This window comes from Balaenoptera ricei, chromosome 14 (genome assembly GCF_028023285.1).
Source record: "Balaenoptera ricei isolate mBalRic1 chromosome 14, mBalRic1.hap2, whole genome shotgun sequence".
Taxonomy (NCBI): Eukaryota; Metazoa; Chordata; class Mammalia; order Artiodactyla; family Balaenopteridae; genus Balaenoptera; species Balaenoptera ricei.
Window position 1 is genome coordinate 33,918,293 of NC_082652.1, and position 16,124 is coordinate 33,934,416.

At 41.9% G+C, this 16,124-nt stretch overlaps 1 protein-coding gene across 3 annotated transcripts in view; it reads left to right on the forward strand.

Annotated features, from left to right (window-relative positions):
- The window catches only part of EPB41L3 (erythrocyte membrane protein band 4.1 like 3), a 140,006-nt gene that overhangs the window by 114,742 nt on the left and 9,140 nt on the right, over positions 1–16,124 (forward strand). For 2 of the 3 annotated variants that reach the window (XM_059895261.1, XM_059895262.1), the window contains exons 13-14: positions 6,926–6,979; positions 10,770–10,961. In XM_059895261.1, coding sequence (XP_059751244.1) covers positions 6,926–6,979; positions 10,770–10,961 — 246 coding nt within the window. Of the gene's footprint in view, positions 1–1,502; positions 2,067–6,925; positions 6,980–10,021; positions 10,058–10,769; positions 10,962–16,124 lie in introns of all 3 variants that reach the window. The other variant, XM_059895260.1, reaches the window with a different exon arrangement.

Consider the following 16,124-nt stretch of genomic DNA (forward strand, 5'->3'; position numbering starts at 1 on the left):
TCACCCCAGGTGACGGGGCAGCCTCCACAGGCAGAAGGCGGCTTCTAACTGGTACATTATCCTCAGCTCAGTGGGATTTGTGCAGGGTCTTGTTTAAGACACAGCGTTTAACGTCAGATGTGAGTATTAGGAAAAGACATACTTGTCTGATACCGAAAAAGAGACACTTCTACATTCTACTAGATCCATGGTATAATTTTATTTGTGCATTTTCTTACCCTCTGTTTCTATATTTACCAAGTCAGGGTTGGATAACCGTCACAAAGCAGGCCAGATAATGTCCATGCTCTCAGGACACTAGGCAGAAACACGCATGTGTGTACACACACAGATACACACACACACACAGACACACACTCGCACGAGGAGAAGTTCAGTCATCTTCAGGCTCCAGGTGACCTTGTCTTGAACTCGGCTGTAGCAGCTTCCACGCTGGCCCTGGGTCCTGTTTGGCATTTGCTTGCCTCTCCCACCCCTCTCGCTCAGCATCCCTCCACCACCTGCAGAGAAAGCTGGCTGTGGTCACGGAGACTGCGGGGACCAGGAAGGGTGTAAAGAACCTTACGTGCCCTGCAGAAGCCTGCATGCCCCTCCCCAGGAGCACTTTTGTGGGGATGCCTGCCTTGATCGTCCCCTTACGGACTCAAACCAGGCAGCTTAAGCCTACCGCTCCTCTAAGAAAAACCGGAAGGTGGGGAAATTGTATCTATTACTTATGGACCACAAGTAATACAAAGGAAATGCTGATAAACCGCATCACAAGAAAACACATTCTTTTTTGCTAGTTAGCTTGTTTGAAACCACTTCTTTAAGCTCCCCCGTGTACATTATGGGTAACGGAGCCAAAATAGGAGTTTTCGAAAGAGCCTCGGTGCTTTATGGAGAGGTAAGGTAGGTGTTCACTGTGGAATTCCCTGATTGGAGCTGCTTACGGGTAGGAGTGGGGTCAGAAACTTCTTGATTTGGAAACCCACCTGCTTTGGCTGTAACTGACTAACCAAGGAAAAGTAATGCTAGAGATTTTGTTTTTAATAATCAAAAATTGGATTCATTGTCATTTTAATCCAACTGAACCCTAGTAACAGATCTGGTAGCTGGAGATTAGGAGAAGTTATTGAAAGTCTTGGTTTTAAGTTATCAGAGAGTTGCATTTGCTCTCAGCATCCTAAAAATTTCTAGAGTTGTTGGTCTAAACAGAAGTTTTGGATCACATGAAACGTAGTCACTGAGATTACCCACAGATATCTTCGGTTCTGATTTTTTTTTTCAAGCCCACCCTATGTTTGACTTGAGGGTCTAATGGGAAAACGATGGCCATTCGTGGCAGCGTTGGCATGCAGCTTGAATACTTTAAAATTCACAAACAACCCTAGTGCTGAAATTCTTGTTTGACGATTTTTTCTCGGTACCCATAAGAAAATTAACTAATTGCAGTTTTCTTTTTGTCCTTTTGCACCTCTGTTCGCTGCTTTCTGTCTCTCTCGCTGTCTCTCTCACATCAGTCACCCGGGCTTGGCACTGACTCATGTTCCCCCTCCCCCCCATCAGCCCGCTCTCCCCCTGCATCTCCCCCAGGGCTCCGCAGGAGGTGTAAGGAGAACGGGCACCCCCCACCGGGGGTCGAGCCGGCCAGAGACCCCGGGCACCTGCACGGGGAGCCCGCCTCGGACTCTGACGGCCGAGGGAAGCCGTGCCTGGGGAACCACGATGTGGCTTTTAGCCACAAACAGCAGCCGGGCCGAGGGACCACCCTGTTTTCCTTCTCCTTGCAGCTCCCCGAGTCCTTCCCCTCTCTTCTGGATGACGATGGCTACCTGTCTTTCCCCAGCCTTTCCGAGAGCAACCTCCTGCCCCAGAGCTTGCAGCATTACCTCCCCATCCGCTCACCCTCTCTGGTGCCCTGCGTCCTCTTCATCTTCTTCTTCCTGCTCTCCGCCTCCTTCTCAGTGCCATACGCCCTCACTCTCTCCTTCCCTCTGGCTCTGTGCCTCTGCTGCCTGGAGCCCAAGGCGGCCTCCTTGAGTGCCTCACTAGACAATGACCCGAGTGACAGTTCAGAGGAAGAGGTGTGTACCTCGGCATAGAACACACGTCCCTGTCGTGCTCGGGGCCGCGGTCCGAAACAGTCTCAGACGGCTGCTGCGATAGTGGTCCTACTTTCAGAGGCTCATTTATCGTCTGTGCCAATCTGTGCAGAGGTTTTGTGTGCAGGGGATGCGACCCGGCCCCGGGGTTAGGCACAACACCATGTGGATGCAGCAGGCTGAGCCCGGCCCGGAGCCGCGCTGCCACCCACTGACTCCAGTGGGTGGGGAAGGACTCAGCCGTGAGCCAATTGTAAATAAATAACCCGTTAGCTACGTAAGAACTCAGGGTCGAGTTAAAGGCTCTGTTCGGTTCTCATTCAATAAAGGAAATGACACAGAAGACAGATGAGTAACTTTCAACTAGATTGGCGGCAAGTTACCAAAATGTACCCTGATGTAATGATGCACAGGGGTGATACGCACCAGGTAAAGGTGCTCAAGGTGCGGCGGGAGAGAGCACCGCCGTCGAGGTGCATCATCACCCTCGGGGCAGCTCTCCAAGACTGTAAATGCCTCCCTCTCCTCCCTGGAGATTCTGAAATGCCCCCGCTGCTCTTTGATCGTCATTGCCAGACCGTCATTGTTACGCCATGAGGGGAGCCCGATCCTGTGGGTGTGTTGGGTCAGAAAGAAGGGCTTGAGCAGTTTAAAACGCTCAGTGACATTGGACATTGGCAGGGCCAGAAACAGGACCAGAAAGAGCAGCAGTTGCAAACAGCAGTTTCCAAACACAATCAGGAAAGACTCCTGTTAGGTTTCTATACGCTGTAAAAATGGGCTGAAATTTCATGCGCACGAGCAATGCCAAGGCATGTGTTGGGTGGCACCCATTCTCTCAGTTCCAGCGTGAGGCTGGGGAAGTTGGATGGGCCTCTGCGGCTAGCAACCAGGAAAGGACTTGAGCCTTCAGCCTCCATCCGTGAAAGCAGGCTGCCTGTCAGTCCCCCGTCCCTCATCCGAGCCATTGGGGGAGGTGACGTCCTAGCTGGTAGTGTTTCCTCTTAATTGCTCCCCTTTCCCTCCACTCCACTGCCGTGTGAACAGCCCAGCGGTTTCCCTTTGTGCAGCCTTTAAATAGAACGCAGGGAAAAAGAACAGAAGTGCCAGCAGGCCCCTGGCTGAAACCCACCCTCCTGCCTACGCCTGCCCCCCGCTCCTCCAGCAATTCTGGAGGGTTTTGTGTCAGGAGCCAAACCCAATACACCTAGCATTAAAAAAGAAAATCACAAAGTCAAAGCAACACTAAAAAAGGAAAGTCTATTCAGTTCTGTGCTCAGCTAGAAATGGTAATCCGAGCTGCACCTGTGAGTAGATAGCATTGTGAGGTACGTATCTATATTTAGTGGTATTATGACTGTTTCTTTGCAGCAGCAGGAAAAAAGTGAGAATGGTCTCCAAGATGATCTCAAGAAAAGTTTCGGCTTTTCAATTTGATACTGCCTAAGAGCCCTTTGCAAGGTTCTTGGATCCTCTGCGACTTAGCTCCAAATCTATCTATGTGTAACTATTTTCGTACGTGGAAAATATTTTAAGAGAAAAACCACTCTAAATCCTAGGTTTGAATATCACTGTTTCTCATAGTAGCAACATAATCAAATAACGTAGGTCCAAACCTACAGTCATTACGCACGCAATATTATCTACAAAAACTGTTTATAATATTAGCTGGTTTCCAACCTGCACATCTTTGTTCCTTTAGCAATGGAGCTAGTCATCAAGCTAACAGAAGGCGAAAAGATTGCCATTTTATGTTTTTCTGCATTTTAAATAACTGAACTTTTATGTAGCAGACCACACAGATCTTGTGCCTAATCCAGGGTGTACATCTTGTTGTAATCAGTGCATGAAAATTAACGTTCAACTTGGGCATGTCTGCATTACATCAGCAAAACAAATCACAGCAGTTACTCCTCGCAAGCTGGAGGCCGCGTGCCTGGTGCTTCCCACACGTGAACCCTCCTCTGAGACCGTGAACCAGCTCTGGCCGAGGCGGCCTTCCGAGTCCTCCCCTCCAGCCTCGGTCACCCATGACGGCTCTCCTGCCACATGACTTTGTATTTGGCCATCTGTTCAATGTCGTCTCAACCCCAAGTGTTAAGAGCTGTGAGCTCTGGTTCAAGCTGAGCTAGAGAACTCAGATGTAGGTCATTCAGGTAAAAAAAAAAAACACTCGCCATTTGTTGACACGGCCTGTTTTATTCCCTGGGCCTCAAGTGCTTTGGCAGCTAAACCGGGTGACTTTGTAACATACGGTTCAGCTCTGTCACTTTGGTTTTGCAAAATCACTAATGACTCTGATTCTTTTTAAATATTTTATCATCACTGCTTACATCTGTCACGTGTGGTAGTGGCTTAATTAGTCCCAGCCCTTCTCAAGAGTGAAACCCAGCGCAGAAAGCTGTAATCATTTCAAACTACAGAGCTGTTGGCTATTTTTTTTTTCATTTGTCCTTCTAGAATTTTGGTCAAATAAGGAGGGGCCGAATGCTAAATCATCTACATCTGTCCAGAGACATAAGATGAATTTAGCTCACCGTAATCATGTGCCAACTTGTGAAGAATTTTTTGATAATACCAAAAAAGGAGATGGATGAAATCTGGAGGAAAAGATTGATCACCTGATTTAACATTTTAAATGGTGTAAACACATTATATGATAGTCCATGGCATGCCATACATTTTGCAGTTTTGCTTAGACATAGGATATTATATAAATAAAAGTTGCTATAAAAGCTACTTTATTCAGCCTTTATTACTTCAGTCATTAACTGTTTATTGATCAGGCACTATGTTTGTTGAATGACTGACTGACTAGGTGCTGAGTAGGAGGTTGAGGGAGTTTAGATGCAGCCTAAGCTGCTATTTATTTGTGTATAGCTAGGAAAAATAATAGCAATAATTAGGAAATACTGTGTTGATATCAATATTTATGATTTTTATAGGCATTTTTAGCTGTGTCAGGCATTGCGTAAAGACTTAGTATCCGTTACCTGATACAGTTAGGGCTATGATTTTCCCCATTTTCCAAGAAGGAAATTGGGATTAAAATATGAAACCTGCCCCCTGTGCCACAGAGTTAAATAAATAGCAAGGATTTGAGCTGATATCAGTCTGTCCTGAGACCCCCTCACTCTTAACCATGGTGGTAATTCCACCGCCAAGATGCCTGGAAAGCTGCTGAAGTGAATTCTAAAGCCATAAGGGAAATAATCAAAGTAGGAGGAGAAATACTTTCAACAACTTTCGAAGCCTTTGACAAAACTAGTTGGCATGCTGAGCCCAAGTCATTCTTACTTGTTCTTGAAAGCCTAAGATTTCCTCGGGTTATCCCATACCCTTGAACAGGGACCTGCTTCTCTTCCTAAATCAAACTGGCCTTGCCCTAGACTGTCAGTTGGTGAAGCCATGCTAATGCCCTAGCAGTGATCACCCTGATAAGAAAATTAATAGCCACCCCCCTCCAGGTGTTGCTAAGGTGGTCGGATCGTGAAAGCACTCAGCATGCTTTCTTTACCAACCTACTGAAAAGGATTTCCCTCTTAGGCACGGGAGCAGATTGCCAGGATGGAGACCTCAGGTGCACACGCCAAGCATGAGTTCCAACTCCATTTCTTTTAGGAATATAGAAAATGAAGTTTGGGAGAGGATCAAGAAGTCAACCCAGCCAGAGTCATGTAGACATAAAGAGCAGTGTCCCAGCCCTCCCGCTGATAATCCATGGTCTTTGCAGTGAGAGATTATTTTAAGAGGCAGATTCACAACCTTAGAGCCCCCAGTTTCGATTTTTGTTGACAAATTACTAATCGCACAGCTTTGCTCGAGAGACTTTTAATAATGACTAGTTTGAGTTGAGAAGGGAAAGTCAGTTAATATTATATAGGACGTTGAGATGTCCCAATTTCAATGGCTGTGGCTCGTCTCTCCTCCAGAAAAAAAGAGTTTTTGTTTTAAATCATAAACCACTATAAAAACAGATTAAAAGTCAGTCTTGAAATTACTATTGTAATTCTCCCTTGAAAACCTAGGCTCTGTCAAATGCTGTGCTTTGTTTTATTTGTGTCCAAGTAGATGTCCCTCTCCCTCCTTCTCTCCTTATTTTTCATTACTACTATTATTATTTGCTTCATTTGAATGTTTATTTTGGAACGAGATATTTAATTACATACTTCTCTGTACCTCTTTCTATTGGAGGGTGGGACGAAATAAACAACATATAGTCTTAAAAATATCTAGTTAGCAATCCTACTTGAGAATTGAGTTACATTTTTCGTATATAAAACATATGCCTGTGAGTCACTGGCATGTGCTTTTTATAATTAAAAGGTAATGCAGACAGCCTGATGGTCTTAGATGGATGCAAATTACCAAAATGGTATAAATGAGGGGCTGAAAGTCCAGTGACTGTTAATAGTAGCTTTTTATTTAACTTGACATGTTAAGTTACTTTTCAAATGTGACCTATTCCTAGAATTTTTTTAAAAATATATAAACAGCAATTTTATTTGCATTAAACATTTTTAGGAGCTCTTTCTCGGGGTTTCAGTTAAAAATGGGGGAAAGAATGACACGGCAGCAGACATGTCAGCTTGGCTAATACACGTCCTGTGGTTGCGCAGGCCGTGTGCCTCTGGTCTTCCTCTGAGTGTCTCTGCTGATGGAACCTAGCTCTGGCCTTTCTTTTGCTTTTGTTGGAACCTGCATTCTTGTGGGAAGGTAGTGCGATACAGATCACAGGAAAAGGGACTGAAATGTAGGACCCGGGCAGGCCCGCTTGACCGGATGGTTTGTTTTCTCTTCCTGCCTTCCTCCTGGAACCTGATCACCTCTGTGATCCACAGACCGACAGTGAGCGCACGGACACTGCGGCCGATGGGGAAACCACCGCCACTGAGGTTGGTACAGTCACTGTGGGTGCCGCCCGTTGCCTAACAGAAATGCTCTGCAGGCTGGTTCTGCGTTTAGGAACTTTGCATATTGCCTTTTAGAGTGGAGATAAATTCTACTTTTAACAGTCGGAGTTAAATATATTCTACTGCCTAGACCAGCGGTTCTCAAACTCTGGCCTGCATCAGAGTCATCTGGAGGGTCCCATCCTCCTGTTTCTCATTCAGAAGAAGGTCTGGGGTAGGACTGGAGAATTTGCATTTCTGACAAGTTCCCAGGTGACAGTGACTCTATCCATTTCAGGGTCACATTTTGAGAACCCTTGGCTAAATTGGTAGTACTTTTTTAAAAATTTTTATTGGAGTAGAGTTGATTTACAATGTTGTGTTAGTTTCAGGTGTACAGCAAAGTGAATCAGTTATACATACACATGTATCCACTCTTTTTTAGACTCTTTTCCCACATAGGTTATTACAGAGTATTGAGTAGAGTTCCCTGTGCTATACAGTAGGTCCTTATTAGTTATCTATTTTATATGCAGTAGTGTGTATATTTTTTTTAAATGTATTCCCTTATCCCAGATGTTTATGCATGATAGCCATAATTGGGGGTGGGTGGTATAATTTATGTAATTAGCTTATTGACTAGATACAGATATACTTTAAAATCCCAAATGGTCAAAATGCTTGTTAAAATTATAATACTTCTCTTGGCCGCGATAGTGAGAGGCCCGCGCACCGCGATGAAGAGTGGACCCTGCTTGCCATGGCTGGGGAGAGCCCTCGCACGGGAAGGAAGACCCAACACAGCCATAAATAAAATTAAAAAAAAAAAAAAAAAAAAAAATCAGCTGGCCATGATATCCTCTATTTAAAAAAAAAAAAAAAAATTATAATACTTCTCTTAACTCATTTTTCATAGCCTGGATGTAGTCTGGGTCACTCAGAAGAAATGAATTTTCCAAGGAAAAGAAAATTAACAAATTACTGTCAGTACTTTATTGGAAAAAAAATTATCACATTGACCAGTGATACTATGCTCTTATTTATCCTTTGTTAATTCTTTAGGGTTCATTAAATATGTGTATGGCTTACGTTGTTTTTTAAATCTTCTCTACCAGTAACTAATTAAAATTTCTGTAAAAACAATATTTATCTATAGTAATGGAAGTCAAGATGTTCATTTCCTAAAGTGCTAACAGAATTTATTTTTTACTTTGTGATAGTGTTTAACATTAGGTTGTTTTTTACATTATCCAATCATAACAATATTTTCTAGTTGGGTATTTAGGAAGAACTAAAAATGTTACAGGTAGTATCTATACATCACTTCATTGAAAATATGTTCAGAAAAACATTTCAAAATGGAGTTTAATTGTTTCTTCCTTTGGAAATGCCAGAGTTCAGTTCAAAGTTTGGAAATCATCATTTTTTAATTTAGAGATAATACTGTAAAACTATCATCCTGGTTCTTATAAGCAATCAAATATAAAGTGATTACAAGGTAATCATTTTCTACACCAAATATAACAATTGCATCTTAATTTTGTAAGAATTAGTTATACGTAGCTACTGATACATTCAGTAAATTTCATTGTAATCCTAAGGTATGCTGTAAATGAAAAATATTTTAATACTACTACTTTAAATTTCTCTTAATTCATCCCAGCCTCTCCTCCCCTCCCCCTCCCTGTGTCCACAAGTCCATTCTCTACGTCTCTATTCCTGCCCTGCCACTAGGTTCATCAGTACCATTTTTCTAGATTCCATCTATATGCGTTAATATACGGTATTTGTTTGAGGGAGTAGCATTGACATATATACACTACCGTGTGTGAAATAGATAGCTAATGGGAAGCTGCTACATAGCACAGGGAGATCAGCTTTGTGCTTTGTGCTCTGTGACGACCTAGAGGGATGGGATGGGGCGGGGGGAAGAGGGAGGGGATATAGGTATACATATAGCTGATTCACTTTGTTGTACAGCAGAAACTAACACAGCATTGTAAAGCAATTATACTCCAATAAAGATGTTAAAAAAAAATAACTCAGCTAGGAGAAAAAAAAATACTATAAATTTCTATAGCAGTTTTAAACTTTGTTATACAACATTTGAAGCATGCAAACGAAGACGTATAACATAGGTAGGTTATGAAGCTTAAAAATAAAATGAAGAGCTATGAACCCACCACCTCTGTAGAATCAGCATGCCTCCGGCCCTCTAACGCTTCTTATAAACGCTTCCCCTTCTCTTTTTTCCGGAGCCAGTGTAACAGCAGTGCAGGGTGGGGCGTGCAGGTTAGACAGTCTGGTCCCTATTGAGACCCAGACCAAGTGATCCATTTGCTGAAGGCCATGTGCTCTGGCATCACCCACTTGTCACCCATAATTTCACTCTGGACCACGTCTTATAGTTGATTTTTGTAGTTGATGGGAGTCTATTTAACTTCCTCACTTACCCCATCCGTATCAGCCCTCTCCTCTCCCAAATTTGTTTTTAAGTAGGTGGGTTCAAGAAATTCAAAGTTCCAAGAAATTTTTTAATGTGGGAACCTCTGTGTTACGTTCTTTGTGCCTCAGTTCTCTGGTCTACAAATTGGGGATCATAATAGCTAACCTCATAGGATTATTGTGAGGACACCTACACTCCAAGGGAGCTCTCATCATTGGATATTCATAGCCGTTTTTGTGAATTTTAATTTCGATGTTGTCTGCCTCCACTTCCTGAACCGTTGCTAACGTCCTTTAAGGACAGCCCCCCCAAGTCCTAGCTGTCACCTCCCAAGCACACGTGTGGGCTCATCGCGCTTGGAAGTGTCCAGGCTAAAATGTCAAAGACCCATGGGGCAAGGAATCTTTTGCTCCTGTCTTCTTATTAAGCTTCATAATCTGTGTGTGAGAACGTTGTGGTTTATATATAAGAAAGAAATGTCTTCTCACATAAGAGCAAACTAGCGCCCCCATGTAGCTGGCTTATGTAGACCCATCCTTCGATCTTAGAGTCGATGGCATGGTAAGACTTTATTTCCCACTCTCTCTTGATGCTGGCAGTCGGACCAGGAGGAAGATGCAGAGCTCAAGGCACAGGTAGAAAATTCAAAATCAAACACAAAAGCAGAAACCAGCGTGTGATAAGTCGTTGTTTGTCTGCGGTGTGCAGATCTTGCAGCATGCTCCAAGGTGGTGACTGTGTGTGGGTGCGGTGTGAAGGACGACACTTGTTCATGTGACCGTCGTGTCCCTTACTTTCCTTTCTTCTCCACTTCTTTCAGAATAGTCTGATTAAGCGAATAAAGGGTGAAAATGTGTATGTCAAACATAGTAATCTTATGTTAGAGGTTGGTATTGGTATATACCAGTGCATGCTTGTGTGTGTTGGTTTTCCTTTGGTGGCTTAACCCGTGGGCTCGTACCATGATGCATGAAGGGTGTGTTCTCACCTGTGAATACGTGCGGTTGACTTCTCGGCTTCCTCTGATTCCTTCCTCTCTCCTAGACATAGATCCCCTTTCCTGCGTGTGTATTTATTTTAATTCTCTGGTTACATGTGAATTACACTCTTAACAGCTGACCTTTGAAAGTTTTGGTTTTTATGCTTGCGTGAACTAGATTTTGTTTTCCCTCAGAAATATCACATTTTCACCAGAGTGTTTGTGGTAGTGTCGTGAGCCCTGATCAGAATTCTTTTATTTTGACTACTCATGAGATAATGACCTAACTTTTAAAACGAGAGAGAGCACGCAGAAAGGAAAACACACGTAAAATGTTCACTGTTGGATTCTTCATGTTCTGAATATAGGAGCTAGATAAAACCCAAGATGACCTGATGAAACATCAGACCAATATTAGTGAGCTGAAAAGAACCTTTTTAGAAACCTCCACGGACACTGCCATCACGAACGAATGGGAAAAGAGGCTTTCCACCTCCCCTGTGCGACTAGCCGCCCGGCAAGAGGAGGCACCCATGATCGAGCCGCTAGTACCTGAAGAGGTCGGTATTCAGGCTTTGGGTTGCACTTGTCTTCTGTTCACTAGCCTCGCTCCTCTGCAGGGTCTGCAGGGAAAGGATGTGGCAGGCTTCTGAGTAGAGAATCTCACCCCTTGCCTGTGTATAGCCAGTACAATGTTAGGCGGCCAAGGAGTGAGTAATCGCATCCCATGGTGCTTTGGAATGAACAAGGAAACTCTGGTTCAGATCTGCTTATTCTAGATTCACAGCTGGGAGACATTGACCTACTGTATTAATGAACCAACAGTTTTTCTGAATGTACTTCCGCTGCTTTAGGAAATGCCTTGAAAATTCATGACTGTTTCTCATCAATTGCAAGATGAGGCCTATTGAGATTGTCTAATGTTTGACTAAACAGTGTTCTGAAGTTGATAACATTTCAGGGCATACTTTACTCTGGGACCACTACACCAGGTTTTTACGGGTGTACTCAGTTTTTTATTTCATTTTTATTTATAGCATGTATATTTTTTTTTTAAAAAACTGGTTACTTTAACTGATTTATATATATAAACATGTATATTATATTATGACTTATAATCAGTTTTTATTTGGTTTTTAATAGGGAAACTAAAGGCCAGAATGTCTTTTTGAGTAAGTCTTCCATGTAGGAAATCGCTCTTTAATTGTACAGCAAGATAGAGGATTCAGCTGGTGTTACTTCAAGGCTCCCATCGTGTGGGACCCACAGTGGCAGTGGTACTAATCTTGCTGTCATCTGCTACACACCATCTTACTTTATCTGTCTTTCAAAAGAAGTAGTTTTTTAAAACGGCATCTTTCTAGTATCATATTAACTTCTTTCTTCCCTTGAAAGCTGTTTATCTAAAGTAACCACAATCATGATGTTCATGACAGTTCCAATCCCACTTAAAAAAAAATGACAAGGTATATCTCCATTTGAATTACTTTGTAAAGGGCCTTTTTATGCAGAATAAATGAAAAGTCCTATACCATTAAACATCGGTTTCATTCAGATTGTGTGAGTTTCAAGACACAAAAATTTCAGATTTTCCTGATTGATTTAAATATTGTAGTTCCTGCATTAGTAAGACTGCCACTTATGAGTTATGGTCAGATAAGTTTTATTGTAATTGGTCAAGTTTGGTTTACCCTATTTCTACGAGGGCTGGAAATAAGGAAGGACATGCTGGCTCTGAAGACGGCAGATACTGGATTACGTTACAAAAACACAAAATAAATAGCCACTGAAAAAGTCAAGCCTCTCTTCCCCTGCTGTCACTCAGGGACATGCGAGGTTGCAGCCCTTTGAATGGAAGTTCGGGTAGTTGCTTGGAGAAGTTAAAGGTGGTGATGATAAACAAGGGACTGTCGAAGTCTAGGTCATTAGACTAGTAAAAGAAATTTTTTTCACTTATTAAATCCTCTAATTCTTAGAGGATAACGGTGATGACCCCCAAGAATGTTAATGACTTGAAGAGGTGACGCTTCGAATATGCTGAACTTCCCCTCGATGTGGATGCCTTATCCCTGTTGGCGCAGAGAAACTGCAGTAGACCTAAGAAAGGATTGTTTTAAAAGGTTTAAAGGTTGGAGGAAAGATGTCCTCTGCAGAAGCACAAAGTAGTTTGGTTACGTAGACTGGAGACCAGCAGCTGGCTTAGTAACCGCTTTCAAGTGTCTGCTGAGTGGTGAGCAGAAGCTGTACCTTAGGACTCCACTGCCACCGGGAAGGGAGGAAATTGGTGGGAGACTTGCTAGATGTAAAGAAGAGCTTCTTAAAAACAAGGCTGGCTAACCCTGGTTATCAAAGGGGCTCTGAAAAAGCAGCTCCGAGGAGCTTCAAGTCCCAGAGGAAGAGAGGTCCCTTCTGGGAGGTCAGGGCTATGCGCGCTTCCCTCGCCTTGGGGCTCCCATCCGACCCTCCTCCCGGGGACCTTGGTGACACCCAGTTTATCCTCCATTTGAGGGCCCTGGAGACAGCCCGGCAAGTTCTTATGCTCCAAATTCTTGTTCATTTCTATATTAAAACTTAATATTGGCTTTTGTTATTGGTTTTGTGAAAAGCACAAAAGATAATTTTATCCTCCCAGCCAGCTAGGCATATACAAAGCATATTTTTTGAAAACACCTAAACAAAAGATTTTCATTTTAGAGGGGAGGTATTTTTCTAAGTAAATTACTCATTTGATGTTTTCCTTTTATTTAATATGACCCACTTTAAATTAATTAAATAATTGGCCAGTTTAGAAAGAGGTCCAATTATTTCTAAAAGAAAATATTTAACTTAATTTTTTAAAGTGACATCTCAAAGTAATATTGCTTGTGTCAGAAGGGTAAAGACACTGATTCAGTGACGCCACACTTAGTTGGATTTTTTTGGGAATCTCAGTGATACAATGTTGTTGTGAAAAAAATGTAATGACTCCTGATTTTTAATGTGACCACCTTTTTTCTTTATCTGTGGTGGTCGAACCCTAAGTAAATCTATTTATATGCAACCAGTTTATGACCAACTAGAGAAAAATTAGGAGTTAGAAATATAGTGAGCTAGTAATGGTGATTATATTCTAAGAATATGATGTTATGTTTATTATAAAATGGGAATTTTATTGCCAGTGGTTTCAAGTTTCAAATGTTTGAGTTAACAGGAGACAAGTAGCACTGATGCCCCAAAGAAGCAAATAATAGCAAATCATCATTAACTTTGGAAAATAGGCAAACCCACATACAGGGCCCTCCAAACGTAGGACAGATGGATGGGATGTGAAGGGTTTCAGGTACATCTTCTGTCCACAGATATTTCCCATGACAGCCTTTTGTGGTATACCTAGGCCTAGTCCATACTGGACAGATATTCCTTCATGGTTACTTGAATATTAAAAGTCTCCAAATCCCAACCACAATGCAATACACGTTAGCACTTAACGCCATGCCAGTACTGTCCTCTTTTTTTAAGGTGGCTGGTGGTTTTACTGGTGTGTCAGCTTAATACAGTCAACTCTCCCTATTCATGGATTCCTTATTGTGCAAATTCACCTACTCACTAAAACTTACTGTAACCCTAAAATCAATATTAACAGCGCTTTCACGATAATTCACAGACAGGTACAATGTGATTAAAAAAAAAAAAATTGCCCAAGGCACACCTTCCCAGGTAAGGTGAACAGGCAACAAGTTTCACAGCCTGTTTAGTGCCACATTTTTGCTTTTTTGTGTTTTTTGTTGGTGATTTTGCTATTTAAAACGACCTCCAGGCATAGTGCTGAAGTGCTGTCTAGTGTTCCCAAGTACAGGAAGGCTGAGATGTGCCTTATAGGAAAATATGTGTGTCAGATACGCTTTGTTCAGGATAAGTTACAGTGCTGCTGGCTGTGAGTTTGATGTTAATGGATCAATAATAGATATTAAATAAGGGGTCTTTAAACAGCAACACGCATAGAACAAGGTTATGCATTGATCAGTTGATGAAAATTTCATGACCAGAACTTCCCAGGAACCTGGCCCTGTCTTTCCCCTAGGAGCTGTGGTTCAGTACTCAGTAATTCAGTGTTCACGGCGACTTTATAGAACCCAACTGCCATGAATAACTAGAATCAACTCTCTTTATGCGTTTTTCTGCTTTCTTGTCCAGCTTTACTTTTGCTCTTCAGGTCTTGGATGGGCCTTAAATTGGGCAAAATATCCATTCACTGTGGATCATCTATTCATGGATAGAGAGAATTATCTCCATTCTGTGAATCTGACTTGTGTGACTTTCCATTCAGACCCTGGGGTGCAACTCTAGATGCGTATTACAGTCACCTACAAGATTTTTAAAATACCGATGCCTGGGTTCTACATCAGAATCTGATTTAATTAGTCAGAGGTGCACCCCACACATTACTCTTATTTAAAAGCTCTCCGCATAATTCTAATTCACAGCCCAATTTGAGAACCCCTGGCCCGAGCAGAAATGAAAGTCACAGCTCCATAGAGACCCTTAATCATCTGAGCAAGTAACACCTCTGTGAATTTTGCACGCCACTCTAGGGCCTTGTGTCCCAATTATGACACAGGCATGAACATTTAAGTAACTAAATGAAATAGTCAGGGTGTGCATCTGACTCTGTCTTAACCCCTAGTAAATGTTTCGATTATCAGCTTTTCTTTATCAGTACCTCTTAACTTTAGCTGAACTCACTGGATTGGGGTTGACAGTATACAGGATTTAATGATAACATCTATCCCCTTATCTTACCCTTCTCCGTTATTATGGGACATGCACAATTCTGGATGCAGACAGTGTGGACATTTTTAATTACAGACACAGATGTTTTTAAAATTAGTTGATGTCAGATAACAGGATATGCTGAAAACCACTGCTGTTGTTTTTTTAAGCTTTCATTGTAGGAAAATATTTAGTTCAGTGATTATAATTAGAGGCCTAGCCATGGTATTCTGAAAAGTACCTATAATTTTGACTTCCTGTTTCTTATTTCTGTTTAAAAAAGAGGCTATGATTGAAAGTTTAAAAACTAAATCCACATTGAATGATTCCACATGGTACATTTTGGCTCTTGCAATATCTTTCTCCAGAATGGGGCAGGACAGGGATTTTTTTTTCCCCCCTTCGAAATGTCTTATTTGTTCCTCATTTGAAAGGAGCATATGAGGACGATGCTATCAAAATCTGTCAGCAGGTCATTCCAGAGAACATTCCAGATGCTCCTCTATAACCTCTTGCAGGCAAACGATTAAATGTAGTACTGATAGCTTTGTAGATACATACCTAGGAATTTTAAATACCTCTCATAAAATTATATTGCTTATCAACAAGAGGGTTTATTTTCAAAGTTCCATTCGTCTAGAAACTTTGAACTTTTCTATTATTATTTTTAGATGACTTTACCAAAATATCCTTTTGTCACTATTCTATGCAGTCATGTGCTGTGCACAGAGACAGGCTCGGTAGCTAACGTATTGCCCCAGGAATTATGCCTATTTAATACTAAAGGAAGCAATAAAAAGATGAAAGGAAAAAAACTGTTCTAACATAACATATTTAATGTCCTTTTAAATTTTATATGTTAAAGACAAGTATGACTTGAAATACTTAATTCTTCACCAAGATATTCTGAAGTTGACTTTTCAGGATTATTTGCCATGTTATAAAAGTTCAAATAAAGCTATAACCTTATGTTT